This window comes from Thamnophis elegans, chromosome 2 (genome assembly GCF_009769535.1).
Source record: "Thamnophis elegans isolate rThaEle1 chromosome 2, rThaEle1.pri, whole genome shotgun sequence".
Taxonomy (NCBI): Eukaryota; Metazoa; Chordata; class Lepidosauria; order Squamata; family Colubridae; genus Thamnophis; species Thamnophis elegans.
The window spans coordinates 76,994,143-77,015,551 of NC_045542.1; the positions used below are offsets into that span (position 1 = coordinate 76,994,143).

Sequence of the window (21,409 nt, forward strand, 5' to 3'; positions counted from 1 at the left end):
TTTCTAGCTTACCAAGAAGTAAGTTATGGTCTACTTTGTTGCATGCCTTGCTGACGTCTAAGTATACTATGTCCACAGCATTTCACTGGTCTACTAATTTAGTCACTTTGTCAAAGAATGAAATAATATAGGTTTGGCATGATCTGTTTTTAACAAATCCGATCTGGCTTGTAGTTATAACTTTGTTTCTAGATGTTCACAGATCTGTTTTTTGGTTATCCTTTCCAGTATCTTCCCAGGTATTGATGTTAGGCTGATTGGTCTGTAGTTTCCTGGGTGTGTTTCTGTAGTTTCCTGGATCTGTTTTTGAAAATGAACTCGAAAAAATAGTTGATTGCACACTGAACACAATTCCACAATATGATATGGCTGCAGAAAATTCAGATCTGTTTCAGTTTTCATCAACAGTAATATCATTTACAAAACACATGAAGAAATCATCCTGGCTTTTTTTAATCATTTATATGTTTGTAGTATGTTTGCTACATAATTTGCTTTCATGGCCCCAAGTAAATTGCATTTTATTTAATATGTTTCTAAAATATTTGCTTCTTTTGGGAAAATTCACGGAGGGGAGACAAGGATATATGCAAAATTGAACCAGCTTCTAAACAACAATTCCAGGTCTTAACATTAAATATACCAAATACACTTAGCGTAATTGTAATTGTTAGATAGGCCATTCTAGCATTCTTTTTTTAGTTGGTGAGTCTCATAAACTCTGCACTGCCTTCCAACTAATGGTACATACTGTATGCATTTGGTGACTAGGGAGAGTAGGTTGAAAAATGCTATGAAACCAGTATGTAAGCAATTCCAGTTTCTCCCAATATAAGTACTACTTCAGCAGTAGTAATATCCTTGGTTTAGTGCTTTCTCTCATGAGAGACAGGAGGAAAATCTTTCCATATAAGTAAAAAACAAAATAAAACATGGAAATTGCTGTGGTTGTGAATATTTACCAATGTTGCTGAATGCTGCAAGACTTAAGATTAACCACGTCCTTTTGACAAGCTGTATAAGCAACTATCACTTCTCTTATTTTATTTTCTTGAGAGAGAAAAAGGGGAAGGAAGTATTGTTTCCAAGGATAATCTTGTAATATTTTCATGAAAATAAAGAAATTATTTCAATAATGTAGTATCATAGCCCCCAAACCCAAGAATAAATAGCCTTTGCATAGGAACAGGAGATTTAATAGAAATAGAATAGAAAAGCTAGGCATCCTTTAAGTTTTAAAAGAAAAAAGTTAAGCTTCCTCAGAATGACGTTATGGAATGCTTTTGACCATTGGGCGGGGACACCTACATGAAAAGCAGGTTTACCATCATGTTGATAGTGGCTGACCCCAAATGCTAAGCAGAATATAAAATAACAAAGTTTGAAGAAAACTGGAGGTCTTCTAGTCCAACCCTCCTGCTCAAGTATACCATTCCAAACAAATAGCTATTCAATCTCTTCCTAAAAACTTCCAGTGATGGAGCACCCACAACTTCTAGAGGGAAACCATTCCATTGATTAATTGCTGTCACTATCAGGAAATTTCTCCTTAGTTCAAAGTTTCATCTCTCATTGATAAGTTACTTCTTTTTATTGAGAGAGAAAGAGAAAAATAAATAAACAATCAAATTCCAGGTTTAAAATGCCTAATAACCCAATGATGTCTAAATAAATTAGGTTTTATGCAGTGCTGGGTCTGTTTTATTTTACAGTGAAAGAGATTTGTTGGTTGGTTAAAAATGTTTACATGAATTTTAGTCAATTTATAATTCTTGTAGTTATGTAAATTTTTAAAATTAACCATTTTAAAGAGCAATTAAAAACCATTTATGAGCCACGATGGCACAGTGGTTAGAGTGCAGTACTGCAGGCTACTTCAGCTGCAGTTTGGCAGTTCAAATCTCACCAGCTCAAGGTTGTCTCAGCCTTCCCTCTTCCCAAGGTGGGTAAAATGAGGATCCAGATTGTTGGGGGCAATATGCTGACTCTGTAAACCGCTTAGAGAGGGCTGTAAAATACGGTGAAGTGGTATGTAAGTCTAAGTGCTATTGGTATTGCTATTTCCTTTCAAGTAGATTAATCTTCCTTTTTTGTTTCTTAAAGATATCCTTATCTAGTATTGCTCTACGTAAAAAAATATCGGTATATGCCTGAATGTATTATTCATATTGGGAAAGTTAAAAGTGAATTTAAAGGAATAGATTTAGTTTTCTCAACTTAGTACTCTCTAGAACTGTTGTGAGTCTGTTTCTAGCCTTAACTGAGTAGGAATTCTCCAATTTGGTTCCCAAACATATCTGAAAAGCATGAGATTATGGATAGCTAATACGGATCCCTTAGTAGTTAGTAATTGACCTCCTCCAATAGTGACTTTATGAATGAATGAATGAATGAATGAATGAATGTATGTATGTATGTATGTATGTATGTATGTATGTATGTATGTATTGTGTCACAACCCCTGGTATGCCCAAATATGGGAGGAAGCATGCTGCTTCCCTTTTCTGTCTATCGGCTCACTCTGGGAGCCATCCAGGCAGAAAGCCATTTTTTTTATGTTGCCTTGTTACATTTGTGTTGCAATTGTGCTGATAAATAATATGTAATACAGCCCAAGTTCGATTCTCAGTAAGGGTATGGCTAGCTGATGAGAGCTAAATAGCTTGAAATAGATCTATACTAGTCTCCCTTTATTTATTTATCAGCACAAATGCTATACACATACACACACAAACACACATACATAAATACACTGTAGCTTGAAAAGTCTTGGATCTTTGGCAGGATAACAGGTGTAGAAAGATAACATAGATATCTTGTGTTAGACAAATGCCTGCATTTACAGTTAAGCAGAAACTTGTAGAGAATCATGAAGGACTAGAGGAAAAAAGAAAAAAAACTATTGCATAAGCAAAGAGGGCTGAAACATTCCTTAACTGCTGGGAAGGAAGATAGTTTTCAGAGGAGACTCAGGCAGACTCCTCTTTGATTCACTGGGATGTATGAGGAGGGGATGTAAAGCATATTCAGGCTTGCAAGATCCTGTTACTATAACCTATCTCAGTTAACTACAGTTCTAATTAAATCTAGTCCTGTGGAGTCGGTTTCCTGATTTGGTTGAGTTCCCTGAGCAGTAGCCAAGTAACTATGTTTCCAACTTCTTAGAGGGGCTACTTCATTTTTTCCTGTTTGATTCACGTAGAGCAGGGGTATCAAACTCAGGTTGTCACATTGCCGTCAGGTGACGTATCACAACTTTTTCCCCCTTTGCTAAACTGGGGGTCAGCATGGACATCACGTGATGCATCCGGCCCATGGGCCGCGAGTTTGACACCCCTGATGTAGAGCATCTGTCCTTTTTTTAAAAAAACCTTTTCCTTCAATGTAATTTTTAGAGTACTAGTTGGGGAGAAAAATACATGTTTGCTTTTATTCATGAAAAAAATAGGTGATGATATGAGCTAATTGACTCAGATCTATGACTATAACATGCTATTTTGAAAGCTAAATTTAATTTTTATGGAAGAAAATAAGAGACTGAGAAGAATTGAGCAGAATTGTTATTTTCTACATTGGAGTTCTGGAGTGTTCCAGCTAGTAATTAAGCCATTTGAAGTAGATCCATGAAAGTTAAAGAAAATCTGGATTATGTGAAAAAATTAAGACAGCGTAGTCATTTAAAACTAAAATTAAACTTTGTCTTCCTTTTTACTAATTAGATTCTCTGTTTCTCTTCTGTAACATTTCCAGAAAATATTTATGGCATTTTCAAAGCCTGAGAAGCTGTGAAGTCTCTCTCTGCTTTCAGCAAGCGGTTATTCACTCTGCAAACAGTGGCTTTATATTATGCTGTGGTTTGTTGATGAAGTCGTAATAGAATTTACGCATTAAACAATAGCCCATGCTTTACATAGTACATGTATAGGTTTTCAACAATGTCAAAACAAGCAAGACACAAAATTGAACCCTTTGTCTTTAAACAAACCACTTTCTCTCATTCTCTCTCCTATTCACTCATCTACACAATTCTGTTGACAATTAAAGTGGTCTGTAAAAGAGATTAATAAGATGGTAGAAAAGAGTTTAATTTCTACCAAGAAGATGTATATAAACACATTTGAGGACTCCTGAACATAATGGAAAAGTTAATGTTACCAATTACAGATCTTCTTTAAAATCTCTTTAAAATTCTAATTTTGTAAAAATGTCATGGGCATCTATCCACAACATGATAAGCAATAATAATGATAAATCTTAACAGAAGGGCAAACTGATGAATTAAAAGATAAGTAATTTGCCCAGGAACTCAAATATATGGCAAAGGCCTAAATATTAGGATCAAGACTTGTAGTTGAAACCATAGTTCAACTTTGAACCTATAATTCTCAATCAACTTTTTTTTTCAAATCATTGTTTCTACTGCATACATAAACTTTTTTTTTCTCTTCAATTGTTCCCATCAATGTTCTGGCTTTATTCTATTCAGTCTATAACTGTATATTTTTTATTGCTATCTCTAAACCTTCAATTTTTACCAGGCAGTAGAAATGGGGTCCATACTATCTGTTTTTCATTAAAATGTCCATTCATAAAGCTGACAGTCAGCCTTTGATGCATTTCCAAGTGCCTACTATTTTGATTAAATACAATGTTTGTATAAATCACAGGTGTGTTTGTTTTTCAGGCTCTGATCCAGCTGCCACCATACATCTCTCAGTGTGATGAGGTTCTTCGGTTTTTTGAGACAAGGCCAGAGGACCTAAATCCTCCTAAAGAGTAAGTTATTGTAAATAGGTTATAGTTTTGTCTGTGTCTGTGTGTGTGTATGAGAGAGAGAGAGAGTAAATTGAGAGAGGGAATGAGAACACACAGATTTTTATCCGTGAAAAATGAAATGTAAAAATGAATGTCAGACCTATCCATTGTATGTAGAAAATAGACATTTTGCAATAATATTTTATTAACAAAAATAAATACAGTAGTACTTTGGTATTCAACTGAATATCAAATTCATTGAAACTCATTGGATTTGGTACTCAATGCATTTTAACATGAAAATTTTGTCCTGGTATTTATTGTTTGTTACTCTATACACAAGCTAAAACTCAATGCTGTTGGCTGCATTGTGACTCACCTCATTGTTCCTTATGGGAAAATTTGTTTGGTACTCATCATTTTCGATACTCATCACGCCTCCTGGAGCTAATTAACGATGAGTCCCAAGATACCACTGTACAAGAGTTTAAAATAAATTAGCTTAGACAAACCTGAAATCTATTTTTTTTAAACCAAAACAGTTGTATTTCTGACATCTGTCCATTGCACACAAAATGTTACCTATCATCTTCATAAAGATAACAGAGGGTGATAACTTTTTGTATATGTTGATATCAGGGGATTCTAGAAGGGATAGTGGAGTTTCAAATGTTAAGCTTACTGAAGATGATACGTGTTTGTTCATGTTGTCACCTGGAGCTGAACCCAAGTTGACTGCATCTATCTAATTGCTTTGGAGTCTGGTCTCATGTATTTATAAGCCAGGTTTTACTACTATGGAAGAGGCTTGCTAAGTTTTAACTGAAACCTTTGATTACCTCTTTGGGGAATTAAGTAACAATTGTGTTTTAGAATATGCAGGCTGATGTATTTGCAGAAAGAGTGCTATTTCTGGCAGAGAGAGAAGTAATCTTGGAATTGTAGAACTACTGAGTGATTACCTACATTCAATTTTTTTGGTAAGCAAAAACAGAAAGGATGGGAGAGCTGTAGATCTGATAATCATATTCTTGTAATGATAAGAGTAAAGAGGGGAATTAGAATCGTTTTAAGACCCAAGTTGTTATATTTTATCTGATCTTTCAAAAGATGTAAACACTCTGTAGCAACCAAATTCTATAGATAACCTTTGTAGACAATAATCTGACCTTTCTCCAACTGTAATACAAAGTGATGGAAGGAGGATAGAGTGTGATAGGCAGACAACGGAAAGGGAAGATTGTGAGGTTCTTGGTGCTCTCTGAGGTTGTTTTCTTGCAGAGGTTTCATTACCAACTAGTGATAATGTTATCTTTAATGAAACCTCTGCAAGACAACAACCAAGCTCAGAGAGCACCAAAAACCTCACAATTCAAACCTGAGCTACAAATATTCTCTTTGTATTTGAAGCTATCGAGTTGGCTTGTTAGTACGTTCTCTGTCACTTTACAGCTGTCAAAATTCACTTAGTAGAGTGGCTGTGGAGCATATCTTAAGTCTGCATTTCAGTATTAAGGTTTTTTTTTGTTTTGATAAAACAGTGCTACAATATTTTTTGTGAGTTTACCACTGCTGCTGACAAGATCTAAATCACTACTTCAGAGGAAAGGATACATTATTTCTCCCACCAGTTTTTGTATCCTATGTCTCAACCATTTCACACTTAGAAGTAAAATGCCAGTTACTTGTTTTCTCACTTATTCTTTTTTGGTCACTTTAGCATCTTATTTAAACCTGCCATTCATGGTGCTTTATGCTGTTCCAATAGCAATGAATTTTGGAATTGCTTACTTTTTCTATTAATGAAAATGGGCATATATCAGTGAGTTATAAAGTTATAAACTTCAGCAGTAGGAAAATATATTACCATGTCTAATTGTATACAACTGTTTTATATTTTTTTTTAAAACAACCAAGAGCAAAAAGCATTTTCTTGTTATTAATTTCTTGAGTAACTTATATTGACAAACAGCAAACACATGTGTGTGTTTTCCTTGCAAAACAAGGATATTTGCAATCCATTCTCTGCCTATCCTTGCCTGATGCAACATTTGCCTTGTGACTATCAGCTGCCTGTGGCTTGTTAACCATTTTGAGCATAAATATAACCCATTCACCATCATCTGTATGGAATGCACAGTTATGCAAAGATATTGTGCAAATTGATGTTGAGAAATACTTTACTGGATAGATTAGAAGAGTTGTTATTCTCTGTATCTTAGCACAGATCCTTCCAACACCCATGTCGTTTACAAAGAATTGTTTTCAATCAGCTAGATTTTCTTTCTGCATCTGTCTTTGAAAACTTTATATTTCTGTCTTCTTTCATCCTTTTTCATATTGTTTGCTTAGCCAATTTGTTTCTCTTCAGCCATTTGATTCAACTGGTGCAAAATCCCAGAGCCTATTAACTACGCTGCTTTCTTTTGTCAACTGGGTTTTCCCCCTTTAGCTTCCTTTCCTTCTGTCAATTCATCAGCTAATGCATTGAAAGACACAAAGAGAAACACAGGCTTGTTGAATAGTATAGAGACACTTATATGGCTGCTTTTAGAATAGAACCATATTTTTTTTGCCTTATCAAAGGAGGAGTAGAATAATAGAAAGAGATTGTTTCATAGGTGCTGAGGCTTTATGTTTTCTGAAATTCAGTTTTGCTGCTGTAGGAGAGAACCTTGAATGGGCTTTCCCTCCCTCCCTTCGTACCTCCCTATAGAACTGAGCTGAGCCACAATTGTTAATAAAATTGTTGAATTTTCTGTATCTACCTATACAGGTAAATGTGTGCTTTCTTCGTTACTTTCACTTCTTGATTTCTAGTATTTGTGAATCTACATCTTTTGTAGACTGAATCTTTGACCTTTGCTGAATTACTCTTCTACTCTGTTCTCCAATGCCATTTGGACTGTATGTATGGTAACATTGGTTTGGGAGATATTGGAAACACCAATAACATGTATATGGATGACACTAACCTGAAAGCCTAAAAACATAAAGGGTCTGCAGACTGTAATAATAAAAGTCAAGAAGCGCAGTAAAAAAATAGGGCTATGGTTAATTATAAAAAAGACCAAATGAATGCTTGTTGGTAGACCCAGCCTGAGAACTGTCAATGGAGGCATTGGAGTAACAGATATTTTCTGCCTTTTGAATTAACCATCAACACTAAAGGAACAATAATCAAGTAATACACCATAGGCTAACACTTGGTAAAGCAGCCATGAAGCCCTGAAAAAATATATTCAAATATTGTGTCTATATCTACAAAGATCAGAATCTTGTAAGCCATGATATTCTTTGGAATTCTCTGTAGAAGTGAAAATTGGACTTTGAGAAAGCAAGATGAGAAGAGTACTGATACTTTGAAACTCTGGTGTTGGAGAAGACTCTTGGGAATACCATGGACAGCCAAGAAAACAAACAAATGAATCATTGAACAAGTCAACCTGGACTTTTCACTTGAAACACAAATGGCCAAGCTCAAATTATCCCTCTTTGGATCCATTATGCAAAGACATAGCTCTCAGGAAAAACTCTAATGCTGGGAAAGATAGAAGGAAAGAAGAAGATGATCAGCAGCTAGGTAGATAGACCTAACTATAGTGACAATATGTATACCATTGGAAGACCTGAAAGAAAGGTTAAAGGCAGATCATCATGGAGAAAATCTATCTGTGTGATTAGTAAGAGTTGATAGCAACTTGAGAGTACATAATTAGTCATGTCCAGTCTATTGCACTGCTATTGAAGTACCCTTAAATGGGAACACAAGCTCAAAATATTGTATTAGAGTATTTGTAATAGTTTCTTTTCTAATTAGCTTCCCACACATAATTGCCACGTTGAATTGATCAAGATGTTGCCTTGGAAACTTTTTCACCTGGGCTCCTGCTTCTTTCTTTAATGATCTGGATGGTTTGATGGGCTACAATGTGATTTCTTTCCCTGTTCTAATACAATACTTTTATGTAAGAGGCATGTAAGGAATTACATGTAGTCCTTGCCTATTGACTACTTCTTCAACAACTATTCAAAATTGTGACAGTGCTGAACAAGTGGTACTTATTACCGGTCCTCAAAATTTCTGTAGCATCCCGGAGGTCATGTGATTTCAATTCAGGTGCCTGGCAACCTGCTCACATTCAGCAACACGTGATCACTGTTGGCAATTTTCCCCGCCAGTTTCCCACAAGCAAAGTCAGTGGGAAAAGACACAAGTTGTTCTGGTAAGTTCTCCCAGCCTTGTGTATACTTTCCATTTCTTGGTCTTCCTGTCCTTGTGCACAGACTGCATGACGCCTCCTAAGCTATCTGCAAGCTCATGCATGGTCTGTAAAGGCCCTTCTCAACCTCCCCCCCCCCCACCCCAAAGCACTTCCCCCCTTGTGGCATCTCTGGACTCTTAATTGGGACTTATGCTTCTCATTTAATGACCCATGCAGTTTAGAGTTATGACAGAAACCAGAACTGCCAAGATTGTTGTTACTTTACTAAGCAATGAGATCCTTTCTCAATTGTCATAATTTGAAGACTGCCTGTGCATTGTAGCTTCCTAGGCACCAATGTGAACATCCACTCTTTAGAAAGCAGTAAAACTGTAAGATGTGTTTATAAAAGTATCACAGCATTTCAGAAAGACCTGATATGTCTTATTCCAGAATGCCAAGCATGGAATAATACATTTAAATTACAGGAAAGTAGACACTAATTGAAACTTGGAGGGGGGTGTGTGTCCTAACAAAGCAGCTGGATAGTCGAACCAATTGCCCTGAGAGATGGCAGCCTCCCCTTCATAGCTGAGTTCAAGCAGAGGCTAAACAGGCACATTTTTGGGACACCTCAATTTGGATCCCTGCACTGAGCAGAAGACATGGACTTAACAGCCACTTCTGTCTCTGTGGTTCTTTGCAGTCTGTCTTTCCTTTGTTTAAGAGGCTTTCCTTCTCATGTTAAGAAACAGAGGTTGCATCAGACAGGACACAAAGAGGTTGCTGAGTCAAAGGATTCATTCAGCTACTAAGAGTCCTCAGCTGAAAGCCTGGAGCTTTCATTGGGCAAGTGCTAAGTGGTGATTAAAACAATCTGCTCTGCTCAACCAGAGAGAAGTAACAGACAGAACAGATTAGTTTCCTTGCTGACTCCTTGTTCATTCCAGGAACATGTCTTGCAGGCATCCATTTATCATAATAATCTATGCCTAGCAACATTAGAAAGGGCAGAGCCATTCTCCTTAAAAGGAATGCTATAAATATGGTGCACTTTGATTTGTACTGTAGAGCAGGGGGAGGAAGATGGGGATGGGGATTTTTTAATCTGCAACTTCATCTTTTTTGAGTGGGAAACAGAACTGTGATGGTAAATGCCTTAGAGACATTTTTTTTGTGGCTCCTTATCTTCAGATCTGTAGGATTACTGACTGGGAGGAACATAATGTTTATATTTTATTTACCCAGCAGCAGGAGTCTTTGGTATGGGAGTTCAGAATGTTAATCTTAGTGTTTAAACTCATAAAAAATATGCAAAGATTTTCTTTCCTATTTATTACTTAAGAATCAACCATTTGCAGTACCTGGCTCAAAGGTCCCAACAAATGATAGAATTTCAGGAAAGAGATTTGAAGCATGACCACGCTATCTAACTTGGTACAATGAACAGACGCCCTCAGGGCCATGTTACAAATAACTTCTCCACCTATTATTCAAGGCTTTTAAGGTAGCACTTTGAATTGTACCTGGAAAGAGACTGAAAGCCAGTGCAGTTTGTGCCACAGCTGGCTACCTTGGGCAAAATGTGGAGCACCTAGAAATACAGAGGCCACTGAATTCTGGAGTAGTAACTTCCAGGTAGTCTTCAAGGCAGTTACATGTAGAGCACATTGCAAGAGTCTGGTTAGGGAGTAACTAAGACATGAGTGACTGTGAGCAAAGCTCCTCAATCTAGGAATAGGCACATTTGATCCATGAGATGAATTTATACGAAAGTTATTCTAGCCATAAGTGCTACTAGGTTCTCAAATGGGAACCACAGGTAAAGACTATCCTTATATCACCAGCTGTCTGGGGAAGTGCCACCTGATCAAGAGTCAAAGGTGACAACTCAATGCACTCTTGAGGGGGAAGCAAAAACTCCCTCTGGTTTTCTAAGATTGAGTCACAATCATCTCCTCCTCATTCAGGCCCTTACTGTGTACACACACTGCATTAAATGATCTGGAGTGTAGATGTATAGCTAAGTATCATCTGTCTATTGATGATACCACATTCCATGCTGCAGCTTCATTTAGATACTAAATAGGAGAGATGAGAAGATTGAGGTACCTAACATAATATAAGCCTAGGGCCCAACATCAACTGAAGCTGGCCACCAAGGAAGGAGGAGAACCACTGTAAAACACTTTCTCCTACTTCCAATTGCCAGAGCTGGTCCTGAAGGATACCATATTAAATGCCACCAAGAAATCCAGGATGGCCAAGATGGGCACACCAAGCCCTCCAGAAGTTATTCATAAATTGCAACCAATGCCATTTAAGTGCTATAACTCAGCATGAACTCTGAAAAGGATCTAGATAATCCATTTCATAAAGGATCCGAGTTGGGCACCTACCACTCTCTCTACAAACCTCCCTAAAAAAGGGAAGATCAGAGATTGGACTAAAGGGTAGCCTGTTAAGAAGGGCGTATACCATCACCTCCTTCATTATTGCCTGCAAAGAGGCATTAATTGCTGCTTGGGCCCAACCACATGCAATTTCTTGGGAGGTTTTAACCATCCAGGAGCAGCATGGTCCAGAATACAGGTGGCAAAACAAACAGCAACAAGGACCTTGCATGCTATTTCAGGATTGGCCAGTTCAAACTTCCTTTAGATAACCCAGCCAAGACATGCCTTGTTCACTTCCAGAATCCAACTCAAATTAAAATCAAGTAATTTTGTCTGATATATCCTAGTTGGAAGTTGGGGTTGTCATTCAGTAGGTGCCAATATGTGGGAAATTAACTTTGGAGGATCTTAAAATTACTTAGACCCAGAGGAAAGAAGCCAGATATAATTTCATCCGTATCAATCACACACTGTTCTGAAATGTCAGTGAACAGCGGGATGTATTTGGTGGGTGCTTCCAAATGGAACGTGTCCTGCTCTATTAACCAGAAGGCATTCTGTGCTGTGCCATTTTTTAAAATATACTTTTAATTATAGGAAAGAAAGTGGAAAAAGTGCTGAGCAAGTACAGGGAAGTTTTGAATGAGGGATCCTTTCCATTGCCCATGAAATTCCATGCATATGTCAAGGCAAAAACACAAGTAAGATGCATTGCCTGGAAGCTCTTAATGCTATGAAGTGAGCTGATATGAGCACTTCCTCTCTTCCCCCGGGACGTCAGTCACAGAAATACAAAGAAAGGAACCATGTTGCACTCTATATAAAAAGGTCATTTCATCTAAACAGTTTACAAGTCAAAGAGAGAAGAGATGAGGAAAAAAAAACACTATTTGAATTGGTTGTTATTTAACTCAGTCTTTTCTAAATGGGATTTAAAAGGCACATGCAGCTTTATTCTATTTTTGCCTGACCCAGAAACATTTCACTCTTATCTGTCGGAAAGAGATAGGCATCCTCTAAACGAGGATCTTGACAAAAATGAAGAGCGGTGCCATCCAGCACTCAAAGTCTTGTTAACTGTGTTTTTATATTAATTTCTATTTTGGTACATGTTGGGAGCTCAAGGCACAGTTTACTGTGCCGTGGTTTTATTTAAATTCAACATGTGAGGACCTAACCTGTAAGTCAGCTGTAGCAATGTCTTCATGGATTGGATAATCCCTTTCACCCACGGTACTCACCACTGTTTCTACATTCCTCCCTCCACTGCGAAAACCCAGTGAAGTCTGATGCAGGTCCTGAAGCAAAGGAATCTTTTAAATCCTTTTACTTGCCATCCCGCTTCTCAAATTCCTTCGCTTATATCTTTGAGCCATGTCGGAGTAGATTTTCTACCTGTTTTCTCTGGAGAAGGAGGCATTTTAAATCATGTAAACTGTGCCTTTATATTAACTTTGCTCTTCAGTAACAATCCAAGGGCCTAGTTTAGAATAGAATAGAACAGAACAACAGAGTTGGAAGGGACCTTGGAATTCTTGTAGTCCAGGAAACCCTATACCATTTCAGACAAATGAGTGTCCAATCTCTTCTTTAAAACTTCCAGTGTTGGAAAATTCACAACTTCTGGAGGCAAGTAGTTCTCCAGGCAGACAATTTTATTTACTCCTTGTTGCTTGTATTTGGATGCCACCTCATCAGAGGGGATAGATAGTTCTCACCAGGCTTCAATATATCCCTTGAAACCAGTCATCTTTACTTTTGTCAGGTTCAGTACTGTATTGCTGAAAATAACCAATTAGCTCTCTCTAGCTGACCAATAGGAGTTAGGACATTGGTGAAGAAAAGTAAAGCTAATAGAAAAAGGACTAAAGAAGATAGGATGAGATCCAACTCTATTCTGTTTTAGATAAACTGTCAGAAGAACACTTGGCTTAGTCCGCAAAACCAGCTATACAAGAAGGCCAGGGGCAGAATTGATCCAAAAGTAGTGCAAAGTGTGTGAAGGAGGGGGGTTGCAACATTCATTTATTTAAACTTGGATTACTTATTTAGAGCATGACCCTGAAAGGAAAAGCCATCTCAAGCCTAGTTTATCCATAGGTTTGTAAATGTCTTCTATCAAGAACAAAAGAAACCATCCACATTATCTTTGTTTTCATTGCCTTGCTCCTTTGTCTTCTGGTAAATCTTGTACTCCTTATTTCTTGGGAAAGACCATAAAGGAGAAATCTGTCCAGGAAGACCTTTTGACTTTGGGATTTGCTCAAATGCACAAGAAAGTCTTACCAATTTTTTCAGCAGTCATTCTGTGGCTGTGAAAACCAATTGGTTGGAGTATCAGTGCTTCATTCTCTATGCCTCTCAGTTTACAATAAAAATGTTCCGCAAGACGAAATGAGCAAACATTTTTCTTCAGGTTCTAGGGACAGACCTTCTGCTCACACTACAAATCTGAAAGGACCTGATCTCCTCCTCCTCATTTAGTCTCCCTTACCTCCAGCAATATCCTGAATCTGCCGAACATGCTTCCTCCTTGCTTATCTGTAGTTGTCTTCTGAAAACTTCAGGATTCTTCAGATCTGCGGCTATACTTCAATAGAACACAATATAGCAATATAGCAATAGCAGTAGACTTATATACCGCTTCATAGGCCTTTCAGGCCTCTCTAAGCGGTTTACAGAGAGTCAGCATATTGCCCCCAACAATCTGGGTCCTCATTTTACCCACCTCGGAAGGATGGAAGGCTGAGTCAACCCTGAGCCGGTGAGATTTGAACCGCTGACCTGCTGATCTAGCAGTAGCCTGCAGTGCTGCATTTAACCACTGCGCCACCTTGGGGTGGGGGAAGGACAAACAAGGGCTACTGTTTGTCCTTCCCCCACCCCTTTTGAACTGTGAGCCGCCCTGAGTCCCCCCAGGGAAAAGGGCGGCATACAAATAAAGTGAACTGAACTGAACTGAACTGAACTACAAATGGATCTAGATTTGAAGACAGTTTTTTCCTATCAATGGGGATAAGTTGGAGAGACAAGCTTAGTTACAGGCAGGACTGATAAATGCAGCAACCAATCCACTTCTTTAGTTGTTTAGTGGCTCCGAGTATATCCAGAAAATCAGATGAATGTAGAGGAAATATTCTTAAAAAGAGACTCAAATGAGTTGTCTGTTCTATTCCTGCATTTCATATTTTTTTCTGATTCTTAACATTGTATCAGAAAACAAAGTGGCTTAATAAGAGAAGCTTTGCCTGATGTAACTCTTGTAGGTTTATTTTTTTCAAGTTCAGGACCGATACTGATCCCATCTTTGCCACAAAAGAATCACTTTTCTCCCCTTGAGAAATGTTCTCTAAACATTCTAAGGTTCTTAGAAGCCCAACGCTGATACCAGGATTTTCAATATGAGTTTGATAGTTTCCTGTTACACTAGCCAAGCTTGGCCAAAATAATGAAGCAACAGAGCAACTATTTTTGTTTTGAGCTTCACTTTGTTATGACCAAATTCTCTCTCCCTCCTCCCTCTCTCTCTCTCCCTCCCCCTCCCTCTCTCCATCTGTCTCTGTGTTTGTAGCCTATTGAGATGTTGGTTTTGTTTCAAGGTTTTCCCAATTTTGGCAAAACCTTCCTACTATTGTTATTTTCTTATGAAAACCAAACAGAACAAAGCATTAACTAGTATACTACATCCCCTTTCAGACAAAAGTGAAACAAAGCACAAAACAACCTTTAGATAGTTCTTAAAACACCCAAATCCCTGTAGTGCATTGGGGGTGTTTCTTCTGATTTTAGCCTTTCTCCATTATCTTTCAGCGCTCGTATAACACATGGCTTCCTTTAGTTGCTGGGGGCACTGGATGGAGAGAGGAAGCTGCTCTGTGAAGTTTGCTAATGTTTTACCTGTTGCCTTGTCTCTTGTTGAAAGTCTGAGAAACAAAAACAAGTAAACAAACAACCTGCCTCCCTTTACCTACTTGTAAATGTAGTGGAGAAAGACATTTTACATTTAATATGTTTAATAAGCTAGATCAAAAGGCAACAGATATATTAAACCAAAAGCTCTTATGAAGGAGTCCCCAACCCCTGGTCTTCAGCCCATTGGGAACCGGACTGCACAGGGTTGGGCAAGTGGTCAAACCTCCATTTGTGCTTATGTGGGATTAGGTTGTGCACACAAAACCATCCCCTCTCTCTGCCGCCACTGCCCACTGCTGCCACTGCCGCTCTACAAAGCTGGAAGGGTTGGGGACCACTGCTGTCCTGGAGAATCTTTTTGGTGTAATGGTTAAGGCATCAGACTAGATGTAGGAGACCATGAGTTCTAGTCCTGCCTTAGGCACAAAACCAGCTAGGGAATCTTTCTCAGCTTTAGGGAGTAGGAAATGGTAAAGTACTTCCAAAAACCTTGCCAAAAAAACTCCTGCGGAGACATGTCCAGGCAATCGTCCAGAGTCAAAACTGATTCAAAGAAACAAAAATAATCAATAATGCTCTTATGATCCTCCTTGTTTCTATATTTGGGATCTGGACCAGTGGTGTGTTTCAAATTTTTTTAGAACTTCTTCTACAGGTGTGGCCTGCTTTGTGGGAGTGGCTTGCCGGCCATGTGACTGGGTTGGAGTGGCTTGCCAGCCATGTGACTGAGTGGGAGTGGCTTGGCAGTCGTGTGACCGGGTGGGAGTGGCCAACTTGTAAAATGTGGTGAAACTCACTTAACAACGCTCTTGCTTAGCAACCAAAATGTTGGCTCAGAAACTGGCATTTGAAGCATGCAAGTCTTAAAGATGCCAAGGGACAAGACCCTTGCACCCCTAACCCTTTAGAAGAAAACCCAGGGGTATTCAAACTTGGCAGCTTTAAGACTTGTGGACTTCAACTCCCAGAATTCCTCCTCTCACTCTTCATCTTGAAGATGTGAGAGGGAGCTGGAACCGGTTCTAAATGGCACTGTAGATTTGTGGAACCTCTTCTATAGAAGAGGTTAGAACTGGCAGGAACCCACCCCTGATCTGGACCATGATAACCTGGGATGAAACAAAACTGGGTTTAGGATTTTTTTTTTAAATGTTAAGGTGTTTCCCTCTCTTTTTCACTAGTTTTGTGTGTTGTGTTTTCCTCACCTCTAGGCTCTGTCAGATGAATCATTTTGGTCCAATACAAAAGCAAAGAGGGTCTTTAAGGTCCAACGGCCAAATTGTGTATTTCCACCATAAAGCACAACCAAATAAACTTTGTTGAAAGCAAATTGGCTACACTCAGAAAAACACATTCCTTCCTAATCCATCATCCCTAACATGTCTCCCTTTCCCCCAATTAACTGAAAACTCTAACTAAAGGCCACGTAGTAGTCAATAAAGCACCAGTAAATATCCTTTTTTTTGTTTTCTTAACCTTACCATTGTCCATCCTACATTGGCTTCAGCCCCACTCTGAAACCCTTGTATTATTTGGCACTTTTCTGCCTAGTGATGGCTGTGCTCTTCTTTCTAAGATCTACAGAAGAGCTTTGCTTGGGTAAGAAATTAGTGCAATGGCTCAGTAATTTGCATAATTCTCTTGCTTGTCTCTTTTATATTCAATACTGTATAAGCATCTGTTTTTATCCAGTCTCCATGCCACAGTCTTGTTCCTTGTTTGTTGACAGACAGCTGTTAACATCTTAACTGGCTCATCTCCTGCAGTTTTAAATATAGGTATGCATATATAATTATGCAAAGTCAGCATACAGCATCCATTTTCAACATCCGGAGGAAGCGGTTGCCGGAATTAAAAAAAAAAAAATTCCTAGCAGCTATAAAGTAAAATATACTATGTGAAAAGTATTGGTATAAATGCATTCTGTAGAGCTGGATGTTATTTTAGAACATTTGTTTGAAAAAGTTTATGTTTAGATTAAAAAGCAAAGCCTTAGATTAGACACACTTTTATTGGTCCAGCTATAAATAATCACCTCTATACATTCCATTTGGGCAACTGTTACAGGAGATGAATATTGTTTAAGATATTAATGCTGGTGGACCAATAGAACCTTAGGGAATCTTTTATGGGAACAGGAAATCTGTGGTTTATGTGAAATGGAAAGAAAAACATTCTACCTTCAGTTCCTAGGTTTATTTGTTTATACTTTATGTCTACTGAGTGCAGATCTGCAAAGGAGCTGGTGTCACTATGTCACAGTATTAAGTCCTTGGGAAAGTAAAGTGAATCAGAGACATCTGCATGCAAAATGTTGCAATTAGAATGTTGTAGAAATAAAACACCCACAAAATGGTATTTAGTGGCTTGGAAAGCAGGGAAGTTGAGAATATATGAAGCATATTTGGTCTGGTTGGTATATTTATTTTTTGTCAGGTTGGTTTTCACAAACAGTGGATAGACAATATATAAATTAGTATGATCTCTGATAGACTGATCTGTCCTCAAATGAAAATATGACTTGTTAGACAATATTTTCCACACTCAACTTTGAGACTCCCAGGTTCTAAATATTTCTGGAAGTGAGGACCACTAATTACCAAGATACCACAGCCATATGACAATAGATTTTTGATGTGGGCTATCTTCACAATCCTTTTTGGTCTGCGGTCAACACATATATCAGCCATTTCTCTAAAATTCATATAAAATTCATGTTGCCAGGAAAATATTCTCCGTATATCACTCTACAGCTCTCCAAAAAATATACATCCCTTATTTTTTTTCCTCTTATTTGGACTTTTGTAGAAAAGCAATCAAAGGTGTTTAGGGAGCAGCAAAAGGAAAGGGATAGCTGATTTGTGTGCATTCTTGTGTCAGAATGTTTCAGAAGAAAATCAAAAGAATCTCTTAGAAAAAATGAAAAATCTTTAAGCATCCTATTGGCAACTGATGTGCAGAACTGTATACAAACAGTCAGTGACTGGGCTACATTGTAGGTCTGAATTTTTATTTTCTGGCTCTTGGAATAAATCCACTTTCATTCAGATTGACAGAGTTATTTCATTATCTTACTGATTTAATTTTTTTTTCTCCGCAGTGAACCAATTGGAAAGAAGCGATCTGGTAAGGCCATTACTTGTACTTTTCTGCTTAATATTTATCTCTTTTCAAACTCTTTTGATCTGTTACAAAATTATTTGAATTTGCCGACATCTATTGGCCATTACAGAGCTTGACTGATCTACATGCTTTTGGAACCATCTCTAAGAAAAAACTAAATGAACTCTTCTCAAATTGCTGCTTGAATTTACCTTTTTACCTTTTTATTATCTCCATTTTGTTCCACTTTCAGCATGGAAGCTAATGAAAGGCAGAAATGCATATGCCAAAAATAAAAGGTGTCAAGGGATGGATGTGGAGGAAGGTTTCATCTTTTATCTGCCCCTTTTTATATCTGTGCCGACGACACTTGTCAGAACCACCTTAAATTACCTCACACACAGCACTGGCATGCATAAGAATATGATGTAAACTTGTTTTTTAAAAGGCATCTTTGGTTTGCTTTAAAACAACTTCAACACACGCAATGTTCTGATTGCATCACAAAGTCATCCTTACCTTTCACAGAGCCACTGAGTTTTATAAATATGAGCATGAGAGTGTAGAATAATCATATCCAAGGACCAGTGGTGGGTTTCAAAAAATGTTGGAACCTCTTCTGTAGGTGTGGCTTGCTTTCCGGGTCCACTGGTGGAACCTCTTCTAACCGGTTCGGTAGATTTGATGAACCGGTTCTACCGAATAGGTGCGAACTGGTAGGAACCCACCTCTGATGTGTGTGAGGGGATCTGCTTTTGCTTGCATCACATTGTAATGGGTTTCTTTGTGATATCACCACTGAGGTGAGTAAACAGTGGGAAGAAAGTGTACTTGCGTACCCTGGAAAGAAGTTTTAAAAAGTAGTTCTAGAAAAACGTAGTTAAAGTAGTTCTAGTTGTTTAGCAAAAGTTTAAATTCTGCCTTTCTTTTGTGCCTTTGGTTTTATGTTAAAAACAAACCAAGGTCTTTTTCCCACTGAGCTATTCTGCTTAGGTTAATTGCTTCAGATCCCAGTAAATAAAATCTACAGCAATATTCCCCCAACAAGTTCACCCTGAGGTTTTCCTCTAATAAACAAAACAATCACTTGCATTTTTTTCAAACACACAAACTTTTGTTTTGGTTTAGGAACTTGGCGATGCCTGGTGGCTCAGCAAATATTTGATGAAATACACATGTGATTATTGTTTAGCATTGTATTTTCCTCCTGGTTTTCTTTCCACAACAAATGATACCGTCTGAGTTGTGAAGGCAGAATAGGTTAATTGAGACAGATTGCAGACATACCATTTCCCTTGGTTTCGTAAAGATTGAGTGAATCTGTCCCATTAAATGTACTCCATTTAAATATATCAATCACACGGGGAGATGTTAGGTAGATCCATTGCAAGCAAGGCCAGGGACTGCTTTTTAAATGTTGATCTTTTCCTATGACTCTAATTGTGTCATGGGGTAGGAGTCAGAAACGATATACACCTCTGCTCTTCAAGAGAAATCAGTCGGACACATCCCTCGAACCTCACAGCTAGCACAATCTTCACTTTCCTGAACAGCAGGTGGCAACTGTTTGTTGGCTTTGACTGATTCTTGTTTTAAAAGCTCATCCTAAAGTCCTAGAAAACTGCCAGATCAACATAATTCAGAGGAGGAAGAGAATATTTAGTTTGTGCATATGTTTATTAAGCAGGGGTGGATCTGTAAATATGTGGATAGAAAATTCACAGAACATTCCAGACTTGTTTAGATTGGAAAATTATAAAAATAATTCTGAGAAAAAGCTAATGACCAACTGCTTTTCTGTTCTTCCCATAAGAACCACCTGAACCACCTGGGGATGTGGACAAGGCCATAAGAGCTGTGAGTGCCTCCACTTGTGTACTGGACCCGTGTCCCTCCTGGCTGGTTGCCAACAGCAGTGAGGTGACACGAGGCTGGATCCAGGCGGTCGTTACCGCCTCCCTTTGGGAGGGGCACTTCCCCTCCGCACTTAAAGCGGCGGTGGTGAGACCCCTCCTGAAGAAACCATCTTTGGATCCAGCCGTTCTTAACAATTACCGTCCAGTCTCCAACCTCCCCTTTGTTGGGAAGGTTGTTGAGAAGGTGGTGGCCTTCCAGCTTCAACGGTCCTTGGAGGAAGCTAGTTACCTTGACCCCTTCCAGTCCGGCTTCAGACCTGGTTACAGCACAGAAACCGCTTTGGTCGCATTGACCGATGATCTCTGGAGAGCCAGGGATGGAGGCCATGCATCCATCCTGGTTCTCCTTGACCTCTCGGCGGCTTTCGATACCATCGACCATGGTATCCTTCTGCGACGACTGCGGGAGGTGGGGGTGGGAGGCACTGTTTTGCAGTGGTTCTCCTCCTACCTCTCGGACAGGTCGCAGTCGGTGTTGGTTGGGGGGCAGAGATCGACCCCTAGGCCCCTAACATATGGGGTGCCGCAGGGTTCGGTCTTATCCCCCCTACTATTTAACATCTACATGAAACCGCTGGGCGAGATCATTCGGAGGCACGGGATAAGATACCACCAATACGTGGACGATACCCACTTGTATCTGTCCGCCCCGTGCCAACTCAATGAAGCGGTGGACAAGATGAGCCGGGGTCTCGAGGCCGTTAGGGACTGGATGAGAGCTAACAAACTGGTACTCAACCCGGACAAGACTGAGTGGCTGTTGTGTTTCCCTCCCAATAATTTGGCTAGTGTTCCATCACTCAGGCTGGGGGACCAAATTTTACACCCCTCAGACAGGGTTCGCAACTTGGGAGTCCTCCTGGACCCACAGCTGACCTTTGACCACCACCTGTCAGCTGTGACCAGGGGGGCATTTGCCCAGGTTCGCCTGGTGCGCCAGTTGCGACCCTACCTGAACCGGGAGGCTCTCACAACGGTCACTCGGGCCCTTGTGACCTCTAGGCTGGAATACTGCAATGTGCTCTACATGGGGCTGCCCTTGAAGAGCATCCGGCGACTTCAGCTAGTCCAGAATGCGGCCGCGCGAGCGATTGTGGGCGCACCGCGGTTCGCCCACATAACA

General features: G+C 39.1%; 1 protein-coding gene across 2 annotated transcripts in view; it reads left to right on the forward strand.

Annotated features, from left to right (window-relative positions):
• The window catches only part of SH3PXD2B (SH3 and PX domains 2B), a 136,411-nt gene that overhangs the window by 84,287 nt on the left and 30,715 nt on the right, over positions 1-21,409 (forward strand). For both annotated transcript variants that reach the window (XM_032210310.1, XM_032210311.1), the window contains exons 5-6: positions 4,685-4,776; positions 18,369-18,394. In XM_032210310.1, coding sequence (XP_032066201.1) covers positions 4,685-4,776; positions 18,369-18,394 — 118 coding nt within the window. The remainder of the gene's footprint in view (positions 1-4,684; positions 4,777-18,368; positions 18,395-21,409) is intronic.